Genomic DNA, 14,080 nt, shown 5'->3' on the forward strand with positions numbered 1-14,080 from the left:
CATTTTTTTCTAAATTACAAATAAAAAGATTTATTGAGTAGAAATATTGCATGCAGTCTCTAATAAAAAATAAATGACAAATTAATAAGACAGAAATATTTAATTTGCCTAAAAGAATTTTAGTATGCCAAGATTTCCACTGTTCAACAGAACAATTAAATAATAAATATAAATTTATATAAACCCTATTTTTATTTTTAATAACAGAGCTTTAAGACCCACTTTTTTCCAGCACTAATGTTTAAATATTCAATTTATACTATATTAAAATTATATAAAGACATTTTTTTTATTCACCCGGTCTTCTTAATGATTAAATGAAAGCCAGATAGTTTCGTGATCCCTGATGGGAAATGTATTGTTTGTAATAAGCCATTTGGGAATTGCTGGCTATTGCGAGTGTCACTGTGGTCTGATCAAGACTGACCAGCAACAAGGCGGTGGTGTGATCAGACCAAAACACTTGCATAACCGCCTTTATTTGTCCTTTTAATAGGTCAACTTCACAGCCAAACTTCACTCAGTGAACCACTCTAGTCGCAGCCCAACCTACTTAAAAGTTTTGATATCTTCATTAATCTGGGTTTAATTTTTCAACGCAGGTCATGAATGCGTATGAATAAAGTATGACCTGTAGCGAATTCTTGAACATAGTAAGCAAATAACGAACACTGCTGAGCTGTAAGCATTATTACGAACAGAGCTGAACCTTTATTTGAACACTTTGACCTCGAAACTATTTCTATGCATTGAAGTCTCCTCCCCTTTCTAGAGAACACAATGTACACAACGCACAGCGTATGGGGTTGAGGCTGGTTTCGTTCTGTGCAAGTGCTCTACAAAACCATAAGCTTAATTCTCTTATTAAGGCCAGTTTTAGTTCAGTTTGCCCCAGTGACTGAATTCTTTGAAGTGCAATGAACTCTTGTTGCAGTGTGTCCTAATTCTCCCAAGTGAAATAATCCAACTTTCCAGCCGTGTCACCTCATAAAATGCCACACGGATTGGCTCAAGTTAAAAAATGACATCACACCATTAAAGTTATGAACTTTAATACTTACCACGCCACGGAAGGCGGGAGGAATTAAACCACAATATACAGGAATGAAACAGCTGCAAATAAGAGCCTGGGAATGAAGTGAAAATAGAAAGAGAAAGACAAACACAAAATAAAGAGAAAGCTAAGAAATAGTGTTCTTTCAGTATTATATATATACTATTACAGTATTTTTATTATTATTATTATTTTGTACTTTTTATTAAATATTCAGTTTAATTTATTTTTATATTTATTAAATCATTTTTTATTTTATTTTAATTTGCAAAAGTATTTTTATACATAAAAATGAAAAATTATATATATAAAATAAAATTATTATTATATATATATATATAAATATATATAATATTTTTTATTGTATATATATATATATATATATATATATATATATATATATATATATATATATTTTTTTTTTTTTTTTGTGAACTTTACCAAATTATGATTTTTAGGAAACTTAACTGAACATTTTAAAATGTGAAAGCACTCTTGTTGACAGCTATAACCACAATATTTAGTACATTAACACGCTGGGGCTTTTAAGCTGATGATTCTTGGGAATAAAATGTCATGACCTCATTTTTACAGAGAATTCATCGTAAGATAGAGCGAACGAGCGTGACGTCATGTTATGACCCCGTTAAATCATTTTCATCTAGATAAAAGTGAGGTATCGGAGTAATATAAAGCGGTGGCAGAAAATCTCATTCTGAGCTGTTGCTATGGTAAAGTGAAGCTCTCACCTGGATGAGTTCGTCTTTGGAGCTGAAGTCGGACACCAGAACGTTTTGGCCGTCCATGACCCGCGTGAGGGACACACACAGTCGACCAGAGGCCAGCGTGTGCGCATCAGACGGCAGGTCGCGGTGCAGCCCTCCACGTATCACCTTCACTATGTTAAATGTTGGGTGCAGAGGGCCCAGATTACGCTTCCGTGCCTCCTTGGCAACATTGATGACGTCTTCACAGCATTTCTCTGCATCAAAGGAAAAAAACTGTAATGCAGATACACTGAACATTCTTTGTTTCTTTTTTAATCTTTGCTCTTACCAATAGCCTACACACAATCTCTGAACCTGTAATAAACCAAAGGTTGATGAGAGTCCGCATCAGCTTTCTAGTTCAGATATGACATGAAAGTGAAAGAATGAAGTCATGACATGCACAAACAGCACAGTTTAAAGTTCTTCGGCGTTCAATCGAAAAGCTTTAACACAAAGTGACTCGTTCTTCCCTGCTTTTTACACTTTCCACCTGTATTTCTCCGAGTCTTGATAAAATACCCAATGGAAAGAACTCCTGGATCACACATAGAGGATCGTTTTAGGGAAAATATTAAATAAATAAATAAATAAATCAGATAACACGGTTCAAATATTTTGGGCGTGAAACATAAATAAGTGAACCGAAATAAATGCTAAATAATAATAATAAAACAAAAAAACTGCAAAGCAATATAGAAATATAAAATAAACTAACAAACACGGAAAATGCATGTAACAAAATTCAAAACATGAATCAATAAATGAATACAATCATAATTTTATTTGTTACACACCTTTACTCAGAATACTCTGAATAAATACTATAATAACATAGAAATAATACTAAAATAACACCGCTTCCACAAAAACATTTTATTACAATTGTATTTAATTTGAATATAATAATTTATTTTTATTTTAATCAGAATAATGAATAGGTGACTATTACAGGACAACACGAAACACCCCTATAAGTAGCTATATATGTATACTACATGTAAAGTACACAAGTAAATCATTTTGAGTGAATGTGTGTCTGTGTACTTTGTTATGCATTATCCATATATATATATGTATTAGTACACATAAAAGTATTAGTCATAAAACACTGTTTATAGTCACTATAGTCAAGTATTAACATGAAAATGCCAAAGTGCCCTAATCACCAGAAGGAAGCACTGAAGGATAACTTCAGATCTAGTGTTCGTGATCTTCATACCTAAGCAGGCGTCGGTAGTGAGCACGGATGCAGTGAGCGCCCCCGCGGAGGCTCCGTAGATCTTAGTGGCCCCGCGGATCAGGTTAGGCGCTTGCTCCAGAAGACAGCTCGCGACGCCGATGTGGTAGACCCCTAAAAAGCCGCATCCGGCGAACGAGAGGTTCCAGCCTCCCTTTAAATCAAACATGACCGCGGCTCAGTCTCGGGTCGGTCCCAGGATCATATCCTCTGCCCGTCTCCGTGGAGAAGGAGCGCTTGCTGCTGTTGCGTGCCGTTTTTGCTCTCGCGTCCGTCAGCGCTGGAGCCAATAGGAAACGCGCCGCAGCCCGATAGAAAAAGAAACTCTGTTTGCAAATTCTTAAATAGGCGGGGCTTGCACGTGGCGCATATACTGTTATGTATACTGTTCAACGTTGTCACGTGACTGGTGCTACTTTTCTCAAGATAGGTCGCGACAGACCAATCGCAATCGTTAAAGATGATGACACTTAAAACAATCACACTTTAAATTGATTATTTAATATTCACATACCAATACATTTTTTTATACAATAAACGAATACATTTTTTAATAGTAAAATGTGTGGCAAAAATCTTCCTAAGATATTAAAATAATAACAATTTTCCTCTAATTTCGAGACACTCCAACTTGTCTTCATTTAACACTCTATAATGTGATATTCGTGTTTAACAAACATTAGTGTGCACTTTATTAATAGCCGACTAAATACTCAATATGTACTTTTGCACTGACGAAACGATATTTTCTAACCCCTAACCCTAAACATACCCTGTTTGCATTATTGCACAAATGTCATATTTTACAATCCTTTTGGGGACATTTGGTCTTTGCAATGTATCATAAACAAGCACGCGCGCGCGCGCACACACACACACACACACACACACACACACACACACACACACACAGGCAATTTGATTATATTGTAATAATACAGTTATACGTGGCTATATTTAAATGTGCAATATGCAATGACTGATCAAATAAGAAAGCAGACAAACGTGATAAAAAAAAAGATTATAGCATTATTGCTCGACTTTTAGAAACGTGTTGTTTATTTACACCGGTGATGAACATCTGGCCTGCTCGAGGATCCGCCCAGACGACTGGTGCTGATGCTGAGAGGACCCCATTACATCACCACTCCTCCTCCTGATTGGCTGAAGGTCGAGGCGCACGCAAAGCGGCACGTCCTCGCCAAACAATCAGCGGCTGCTGGATATCAAATGCGTCCTCTTCTCCCCGAGCCTTTTTAAAAAGCGATCCCCTTCAAGCCTTTCGCGTCGCAGTCGTTTGAAAGGATGGCGGAGAGCGAGGTGGACACGCCGAGCACCCCGATCGAATACGAGAGCAAATACTTCGAGTATCATGGAGTTCGGCTCCCTCCTTTCTGCAGGGGCAAGATGGACGAGATCGCCAACTTTTCGTTAAGAAGTAGCGACATATGGATCGTTACTTACCCCAAATCAGGTATCAAAACGTCAGAAAACGCCTGTCACGTGCATGCTTTTCCTTCATAGAGGATGCAGTTATCTGAGGCGTTCACCAAAATAAAGGATGATCTGACATCTCTAGCGTGCACGCCGCTTTTGTTTTGCATTTATTTGTAGACAGTATGATTTAGATAGCTTGTCAATAGGCTATGCTAAACATATTTATATGCATATTTACGCAGTCTGCCTGTTTAGTAAAACGGCGCTTTCCAAATTATAGAGAAATAAATAGATGTTTACTTTTATGCACGATTCATCAACAGCCTGGGTGACGTCGGAAATATTATTGATTTTAAATAAGAGGTGTTTCGCATTATGAAAGCAGCCAGGCCCACCTAATCACGTCCGGTCCTCCCTGACAGTCTCACGAGAGCCAGGCCCGTAGGAAACAGATGAGTTTTTATTAACAAAATAAGGCGGAAAGTTTATTATTTTACAGGCCGTGCGATTTTTGCATGATGAGAATGACAAGTCAGCACTGGGAGCGTTTGCGATGTGTTGATGAGAGATTTAAAAACAAAGCGAGGTGAAATGTTTTCCATGCCCACACGTGCTCAGTCACCGCATGCAGGGGCGCTGTGTCGCTCTCTCTCTCCCACGCATGCTTGTTGCTATGTCGATTTACTTGTGCAATAAGTCAGCTTGAAAACAAACGCACATTTACAGGTCTTTTTGCTTCCTGTGATAAAACAAAACTAAACAATTTAGACTGGAAAGTGCAGATGCATTATATTGCTTTCTCACACGAGAAGCCACATTTATTTTGAATGTCGCCAAAAAGAAAGCAGGTTCCCTTGCTTTAGTGCGTTTGAACTAAAACGAACAAATAATGAGCAATTCATTTCGTTAAAGGAACAGTTCACCCTGAATGAAAATGTGCTGAACATTTACTCAGCCTCACGGTTTTAACTTCAAACTGTTGCTTTACGTATAATATTGCTCCGAAAGTCATCTTGTCTGAATCAGGAGAGAAATATGCACAGATCAAGCACCGTTTATAAGCGGGAAAGGGTCTAAAACAGTTCTAAACAAATGGTTTTGGAGATTTTGATGTGGATTGGTTTTCACTGGAAGAAGTGCTATTATGGATTATGGACTCATTTGCCAATAAGCAATAGATTAAATGTAAAACACTTTAAAGTGCCCCTGTTATGCCATTATGAAGTTTTGGGAGTCTCCTACAATAGGTTTACAGGAATGCATTACAATTCAGATTCAAATTACTAGCAAATCGTTTAGGCTGTAAAGAGTCGATTCTTTATTTTGGGAGACCGTAACTTTATTTATTGTGCACTTTTTCGACTTTACAGCTGTGCAGATCGTTTACAGAAAGCTACATGACACACTGCATGAAAGGCAATATTGGAATTGGCATAATAGGGGCACTTTAATGCTGTTTTTTTTTTCATTCTGACGGCACCCATTCACTGCGGATGATCCAGTGATGAGCAAGCGATGTAATGCTACATTGATCTAAATCTGTACTGAAGAAGAAACAAATTCAGCTACTAATGGCGAGACCATGAGGAAATGTTCAGCAAATATTTATTTTCGAGTGAGTTAGATAATAAACATTTCTCAATGTTGTTGTTATGAAAAAGTAAAGTATTGCTAAGAAAATCGTCATAGACCTATAAGCAATATTAGCACAGTCAAGAGCTGTCTAAGTGGACGCAGCTGTTTATATAACGTGATATAGATACCACTGCGCAGTTATGAAGAGATGAGCTGAGGAATGGACAGATAGCAGGATACTAAGAAGGATAGCGGGAGGGTTTATAATCACTTGATTTCTCAGAATCACCAGCATCGGTGTAATTGAGTTCAGAAATGTGTCTCCAGCGGACTCTGATGGATGACAGGTCAATAGAGTCACACGGATCTGCAGAGTAAACAGACATGGCCTTGTTGATCGTTGTGATGGGAACGGCAGAGTCAAACATTACACGCTTCTTGATTTTTCTCATGCCTCTTATAACAGGATTGAGCTCCATTTTGTCCACATTAAATATTTTCAGAATTTTAAACTCTCTCTTTTTCCCCCGAATATAACGCCAGGAAATTTCTAAATTGACAGTTTAGGTAAAAAAAAAATTGTTAGCGCTTTTCACTTTGTGCGCTTTAGTTGGAGGAAGTGGCCGTGTGACACTGATGGGGCGTTTTCTTGAAAACTGATTTAAAACCAAACGTCATCATCGTGCTGAAAGATAAAACCTCCTTTTATTTGTTGTCATGTCCTTAAAATATTAATTGGTCACAGATCTTTAAAGTACCTAACACAAGACAAGAAGTTTCTGTGCAGCAAATACAGATTATGATACTGGCCCTAGTACGGTTGTTTTCGGCGGTGCCGTTCATGGTAAAGTTAGCATGCGTACGTGATTTCTGCTTACGTATATGCTCTCAAGCCAGCCAAGAGTAAACTAAACTGCTGAGTGACAGTGAAAGAGTCGCTTTATGATCATTTCAAGGTCATGCTTGTATTTTACATTGGTTTTGTATTCTTGAAAAGCCCTTATAGTCAACAAATAAGTGTTGTGCTGAGGTGGCAGTAACTAAACAGAAGTAGATGTTTCATGTGAAATGGGCAAAAAAGAAGAAGTGAAAGGGGACCTTGATACTCTTTCATAGTCATGCAATACTAAAAATGCTTTTCAGGGTATCCGAACAAGACTTGTTGGGGTTTAAAGGCTGCTTTGTCAAACGTTTAATGCTAGTCATGCGTTTAAACCAGCTCTGTCCCTTTCAGAATTACTTTTACAATTAATTTGTTACGGCTAATAAATATTCGTAAAACATTTTCTCGGAACGCGACGTGTTCCTGTTGGTCCGTAGAGACGATTTCTGCTAAAAGATCAACAGGAACATGTTTGTACCCAGCTCAGCGTGTAATCAAACCGCCATTGTACTGTTAGGGAGTTTGGCAAAGCAGAAACCTCAAAAATGGCAAAGCCCGAACAGCCCGAAATCATGGGGCAAGACGAATATGCTCTTTTGTGAAGCGTATAATAGCATCTGCATCAAATGGACGGGCTGACTCTTGTCAGCCGTGACGGTCAAAACTGAAAAAAACCGAACACACTTCACCAAAGAATGAGTTTAAACCCCAGGCCATATTTAGGTAAATGCATGTTTGTACAGTTAAGTGCAGCTGGCAATCAATAATTCATACCAAACAACTTAGCTTTCTTCCTCTCGTGCATGTAGGTACGAGTTTGTTACAGGAGGTGGTATATCTGGTGAGTCAGGGTGCGGACCCGGATGAGATCGGGCTCATGAATATTGATGAGCAGCTTCCTGTGCTGGAATACCCACAGCCGGGTTTGGAGATCATCCAGGTGTTTACTCTCTTTACTGTGGCCTTCAGCGCGGGAATAACATTTATTTATCTCCTGACCTCTTGGACTGATAAGGTTTTGTGTTTCTTTAGGAACTGACATCGCCTCGTCTGATCAAAAGCCACCTGCCGTATCGCTTCCTGCCCACAGCGATGCACAATGGAGAAGGCAAGGTCAGCTGGAAAACACAACTAACATATTCATCGCGACTTAATCGTAACATGTAGTACAGTTTCCACAAGAGTATTGGTAATAACAAAAAAGGTTTCTTGAGCACTAAACACTTTTTCTACTATGCTTAAGATGTGAACAGATCTTTAAAAAGAGCACAATTTTTGGTATTAATATGCCTTTACGCACCAATGCATGTCCTCTAGGTGATCTATATGGCCAGGAACCCTAAAGATCTGGTGGTGTCCTACTACCAGTTTCATCGCTCTTTACGAACCATGAGCTACCGGGGAACGTTTCAGGAGTTCTGCAGGAGGTTTATGAACGACAAGTGTGAGTGAGACACGTTCGACAAAACCAACGCTGTATTTTCTCGAGAGGAAAGTGTTCTTGTCTTAATCTTGTTTGTGTGACCCCGTAGTGGGATACGGCTCCTGGTTTGAGCACGTTCAGGAGTTTTGGGAGCATCGCATGGACTCTAATGTTCTCTTCTTGAAATATGAGGATATGTACAAGGTACTGACACACACACACACACACACACACACCTCCTACTTATTTTATGGCTATGTTTCAAATAGAATTCTACATTATACACTACACATGCAGTGTCCATGTATGGAGTTTAACCCTTTTGGCTTTTCTCAGATTCCAAAAAAAATCGCTTTGTATGTGATTTGCAAGCATTTATTGCTAAATGTTACTTTTGACACTTTTATTATTTTCAAAATATCTTTGTAAAGCTTTTATTTAACTTCAAGAACTTTCTGTAATTTGCTTATTGTAATTATTGCATTTAATCTAATACTTATATTTTATTCCAATTACTAAAATTATTGTTAAATTGTACATCAAAAATGTATTATTTAATTCAATTTCCTGCAAACTGATGCAAAGATGATCTCAAAGACACTGCATGCATTCTGCTTTATATACTCGATACAGTATCACAGAGTCACATATAGTCTTTTGAACGTCCTCTTCCTCTCACTCGGTCTCTTTTTAACCTCCACGCATCTACTCTTTATCCACGTAGTATCAGTGCAAAGAGGTCCCTAATCACCGATATCCACTCCTAGTACATTTCCTTCTCACACAACAGCTGTATTCATGTCTTATAAGGGCAACGGTTCCTAGAAATCGAGTGTTAATTATGCATAATACAGGGGAATCACCGATTGTCAGGCTGCTTAAGTATGTTGTTTCCATATCTTTATGGAGGAACGTGATTAGGAGAGCTCAGAGTCCAGCAGGCAAGCACAAACAGAGACACACGGCATGTGACAGGGGAATAACCTCTGATGTAAAAGACTAACGTATAGAAATGGAGCCTATAGATAGTACACCATGTTCCAGAAAGTCTGTAGTTCATTAAACAGACAGTCTATATGCTAAACATAAAGGATATTATATAAAACAGTATAACATAACATAATATAATAAAATATAAAAATAACTATTCTTCCTTAATTCTCAGTGCCAACAAAGTTAAATAAATATAAAGTAAACATTTGATTGTTAAATGTTAAAGAATTAAGCCATATTGATTAAATTGCTTTAATGTTCCAAACTTTAAATAAAACATATTTATTTACTAAAATAAAAAAAATTATTAAGTTACGCAAGTTATTACTTTAACTCAACAATTGTAAAAATCAAGTATTGAATATTCAGAATATTCATTTATTTAACTTTTACTAACTGACATATCAAAATGAATAACTTATTTAAATAGTGTACATCAGTGCAAATCAGAAAATATGACGCTTTGTATAATGCACTGCTAGCAATTTCCTTTTTTTTTTTGGATTCAGAACTTTTGGAAAAAAAGTCACCTGGACCTCGGGGTCCCTGAAATAATTAAAAAAACTGAAGTTAATTATGTAAGCTCATTACGTTTTGATGTAGTCATCTGTGTAAGACCATGGTGTGAGTCACGATTACATAACCAAGAGACTGCCGTTCTCTCCGTCTCTCCACCTTTCCTGCCGCCCATAATTTTGCTCTCTGGAGGATCTGGGGACTCGTGGAGCAGCTGGCTCGCTTTCTGGGCATCTCGTGTGATAAAGCCCAGCTGGAGAGCATGGTGGAGAGCTGCAACCAACTCATCGAGCAGTGCTGCAACTCCGAAGCCTTGTCCATCTGCCGGGGTAAGAGAGAGATGCCTGAAAAAAAAAACGTTATTAATCATAACTTGATGTGCATTACAAAACAGCACAAATATATATATATAAAAATGTAAAACTAGGAATATAGAAAAATATTAGCTGTCTTTCACTGCATGTTCTGTTCCCTGAGCTAACATGACCTGAAGCACGCTGACCCTATACCTTCTTTAGCCTATCATAAAAATGGATTCCCAGAGATTTCTTCTTGGGCAAGAGAAATCTTTAGTCTTTCCCAAGGACGGATGCATGCAGTGATAAGTGCAGGCCAGAAGTGAGAGTGAACTTTAACACATTTCACATGCATGTATATGTCTGCCAGACAGAAATCTATCCCCTTGTATGACTAAATAGAGAAATCTCATGTGGCTCAGCAGTCATACAAAGGAAGGACTGTCGGGCAGCGCCATCATGTGGTGAATATGTGTGCTGCATCTTTATTTCTGTTGCTGTTTGACGTCTTTGTGCTGTTATTTGTTTTATTATTCGGTAAACATTATGTAAAAAAGGTTTTTGCAATTCATTTCAGATTTTTTTTTTTATTATTTGCACTTTAGTTCGATTTCGTCGTTGTTTTCTTGTGTCTTGTTTATTTTTCTTTTAGCGCATGGGATTCTTGGCTTGGCATGACGCTGAAAAATCTCACCCCATACAGTAGGGATTTGTTATACTGTAAGTGTGCATGAAGATATACTGTTAACGTGAAGATGGAAAAATGCGAGAAAGGTGAGTCTGGGTGAGGTCAAGTCTTTAAGGAAGGTTCTGGGATTGACTGTCAAAAAAACTGTACAAAATAAAATAAAATAAAATAATACTAGGCTTGGCCACTGTTCTGGAGGGAATGAAGCAGAAATGTGGAGTTTTGTTCAACTAAAACAAATTATTAAGTAAAAAAAAACATTATTATGATTTATACACATGTAATACAGTTTGGATGTGTCTTGATGCAATTCCTGTAAGTGTTATTTTTGGTTGTACCATTTAAAAGCTATCATTATGTGCATGATATTTACATTAAGAATTCTTCTCTTTGCTCATATATGCTTCCGGAAGAGTCTAACTCTGTTTTCATCTGCTTCAGGTCGTGTTGGGCTTTGGAAGGACATTTTCACCGTGTCCATGAACGAAAAGTTCGATGCCGTTTACCGACAGAAGATGGCAAAGTCTGACCTGACCTTTGACTTTACCCTGTGAGGAAGCGACACTGGACTATCAGTTCACCCGCTGTGCTTAACGTCACCCGACGGACATCCCCCGTTTTATCTCTCCATCCCCACCATCTCTTGCTCATCAGTGCTTTCATTATTTCCTCAAAGGTTACTTCTTAGTACAAGTACGCGGTCAGTGCTAAAAGGCATTTTTTTCACGTGTGTATTTGTATAAACAGTGCATCAGCAGTGCTAGTCCGAAGTGTAAGCACAGTGCTTGTTGCGTTTGCACATTGTACAGAGCTATTCCATATCCCAAAGGCGCTTATGAAAAATGTATTTATTAAAAATCCGATAGCGATAAATGATTTAGACTATATTCTATATGCTAGAGCCCTTACGACAAACGTTTCTCAGGAGGATTCTTGAAATCATTGGCTAATTCACGCACCGAATATGCAGCCATCCAATCACAGTTCAGGTGGTGAAAACCTGAGCCTCATGATGAATGCTGATTGGCTCCTGGCCAAAAGATCTTAAAAGTGTGTGTGGAATGTCATTTTGCTTCTTCTAGCGGCTTCTAGATGCTTCGACTTATATTCCAGTACAGCTATTCATCGATACCATAGATATTGAACTTTTTATTACATTTACTCACATGTGCATCCGCAATTTTTTAATGTGTATCGTGTCTACATATTTGCATAATACACGAACGTATACAATCTCTGCGTAAAGGAATGGGAAAGAGAACATTTTGTATCAGTGACATGCACATCATAATATAACGCATCAGAAATGTTAAGGCCAGATATGAGTTTGCATTTCATTATTATGTAAGAAGCATAAAAGATGCATAAAGTGAACTCAAATACCAGCACTTCTGACAAAGTGACTTATAACCTCACATGTCCAACAGTTACTGTGTTTGGAATGGAATACTAGCATCCTACATAGTGTGCTATTTTTAAAGGAAAAAGCCCGAGACCAAAGAGATTCGATATTTTTCCTATTCGAAAAACTCTTTTATAGTTTTATGGTTTACTAGTCAAGTCTAGGCCAATAGGTTTAGAAACTATACTCTCATTCTGGCGTAATAATAAAAAAATTGCTACTTTTCATTTCCCACCGGTCTCAGTACACAATATAACTACAGAAGAATCACGCTTTAAAAAGGAAAAATATCAAAAAATATCAAAACTTATGCTACTGGTCTAATTGGATTCAGTGATCTATGCTAAAAGTTATCACCGGGCCAAAAAGTGTATGCATAACTAAATATATTTAACACTGTCACATTGCCCTTATTAAATATGCGTTTAATATAGACAGCGGCAGTCGTGTAATACAATTATATGGATGTTTAACATTTTTATTCAATTTTGTGTGGCAGGTTGCAATTGAGGTTTCTGTGCAACAACAATGAAAAGACACTCTGTTAAAAATTTGAAGTAGTAAATAAAACAAAGATCACTGAAGTTAGCTTCACAAGAAAATACTATTTCTGTCTGTCTACTCTGATAAACTACTGATCATTTTAAATTCAGTGTCACTGTGTGCAGTATGCATACTGTATATATGCTTTCCCCCTCCTTTTATTTAATTATTTATTGATTTACTGCGGTGTAGACATTATTTTCAACAAGACGTTGCTTGTAAATGTCACAGAATTGTCAGACACAATCCAGTGATCTTCAATTTACTTAAAGCTTTGAAAAAGATGTATTGTGCTAGTACTCTATTCTGAATTCAGGCAATCGTTTGATTCAGGAAGAGAACTTCTGTTCGTAAAGCTCTGAAACCTCTCGTCCAATCAGGAGGCTGCGTCATCACAGTCACTTCATTCATTACTCCACACCATTTCCTCTTTCTTCACAGTCACTATCATGCCTCGTTTCAGTGACTGCTTCTGGTCTCTGGACACATTAGCCTGTTGCTCTGAATGTCTTTACTGTGTGGGACAGGTACATGGTCAGCCTGCACTGATTTAGTCCTGCTATGCTGTCTTATGTAACTCAACACACCGGTTTCTTTTCAGCCTTGCTTGCTGGTTTATTAATAAAGTGACATCTTTAGGCCTTGAGGTTCAGATCGTCTACTGTGTGTTATTGCTATTTAGTTACTGGTTGGTGATGATGTTTATTAATTGATTCTTCTTCTTTCTTCTTGCCTTAGAGCGTAAATACAACGTATCCGAATTAAAAACGGCGGCTAATGCGGCGGCTTAAATCTAAGATGCTGGATTAACAACAGTTGGAAACTGAAGCATGCTGAGTACAAAGAGGTTTCTGAACAATCACAGATGGCACCAAAGGACAAGTGAAGTTCCTATGGCAACAAATCAGCGCCTCTGATATACGTGTGTCCTTTAATCTGCCAGTCAGATATTAAAAATGAGATCAGTGCAACTTTGTATTTTAATGTTACAGCGTAGCACGGTTTCAATGGACTTTTGTTGTTAAAGGCACAGTTCACCTAAAAAATGAAAATTGGCTGAAAATGTACTCAGGCTATCCAGGATGAGTTGATAAAGGTGACCTTTTTCTCAGCGGTTTGGTTTCACGTTATGGCGGCACCCATTCACTAAAGAGGATCCACTGCAGGGAAAGCCATGTAAATATAAAGAAACAAACCCCTCTACATCCTGCATGCATTTTCAGCAAAATTTCATTTTTTGCGTGAATTGTATCGCCCCCAAAT

General features: G+C 37.8%; 2 protein-coding genes across 2 annotated transcripts in view; one reads left to right on the forward strand and one right to left on the reverse strand.

Annotated features, from left to right (window-relative positions):
* Positions 1 to 3,365, reverse strand: part of pnpla3 (patatin-like phospholipase domain containing 3) — a 7,373-nt gene extending 4,008 nt beyond the window's left edge. The window contains exons 1-3 of the mRNA XM_043237554.1: positions 3,044 to 3,365; positions 1,804 to 2,036; positions 1,062 to 1,127 (exon numbers count right to left, since the gene is read on the reverse strand). Coding sequence (XP_043093489.1) covers positions 1,062 to 1,127; positions 1,804 to 2,036; positions 3,044 to 3,230 — 486 coding nt within the window. The 5' untranslated portion in view covers positions 3,231 to 3,365. The remainder of the gene's footprint in view (positions 1 to 1,061; positions 1,128 to 1,803; positions 2,037 to 3,043) is intronic.
* An 844-nt stretch (positions 3,366 to 4,209) lies between these two features.
* On the forward strand, positions 4,210 to 13,469 carry sult4a1 (sulfotransferase family 4A, member 1). Its single transcript, XM_043237555.1, is given in 8 exon segments — positions 4,210 to 4,535; positions 7,766 to 7,896; positions 7,989 to 8,069; positions 8,274 to 8,400; positions 8,489 to 8,583; positions 10,081 to 10,091; positions 10,093 to 10,217; positions 11,314 to 13,469. Coding segments are annotated over 8 exon segments (852 nt in total). The 5' UTR covers positions 4,210 to 4,366; the 3' UTR covers positions 11,427 to 13,469.
* The last annotated feature ends 611 nt before the right edge of the window (positions 13,470 to 14,080 follow it).

This window comes from Puntigrus tetrazona, chromosome 4 (genome assembly GCF_018831695.1).
Source record: "Puntigrus tetrazona isolate hp1 chromosome 4, ASM1883169v1, whole genome shotgun sequence".
Lineage (NCBI taxonomy): Eukaryota > Metazoa > Chordata > Actinopteri > Cypriniformes > Cyprinidae > Puntigrus > Puntigrus tetrazona.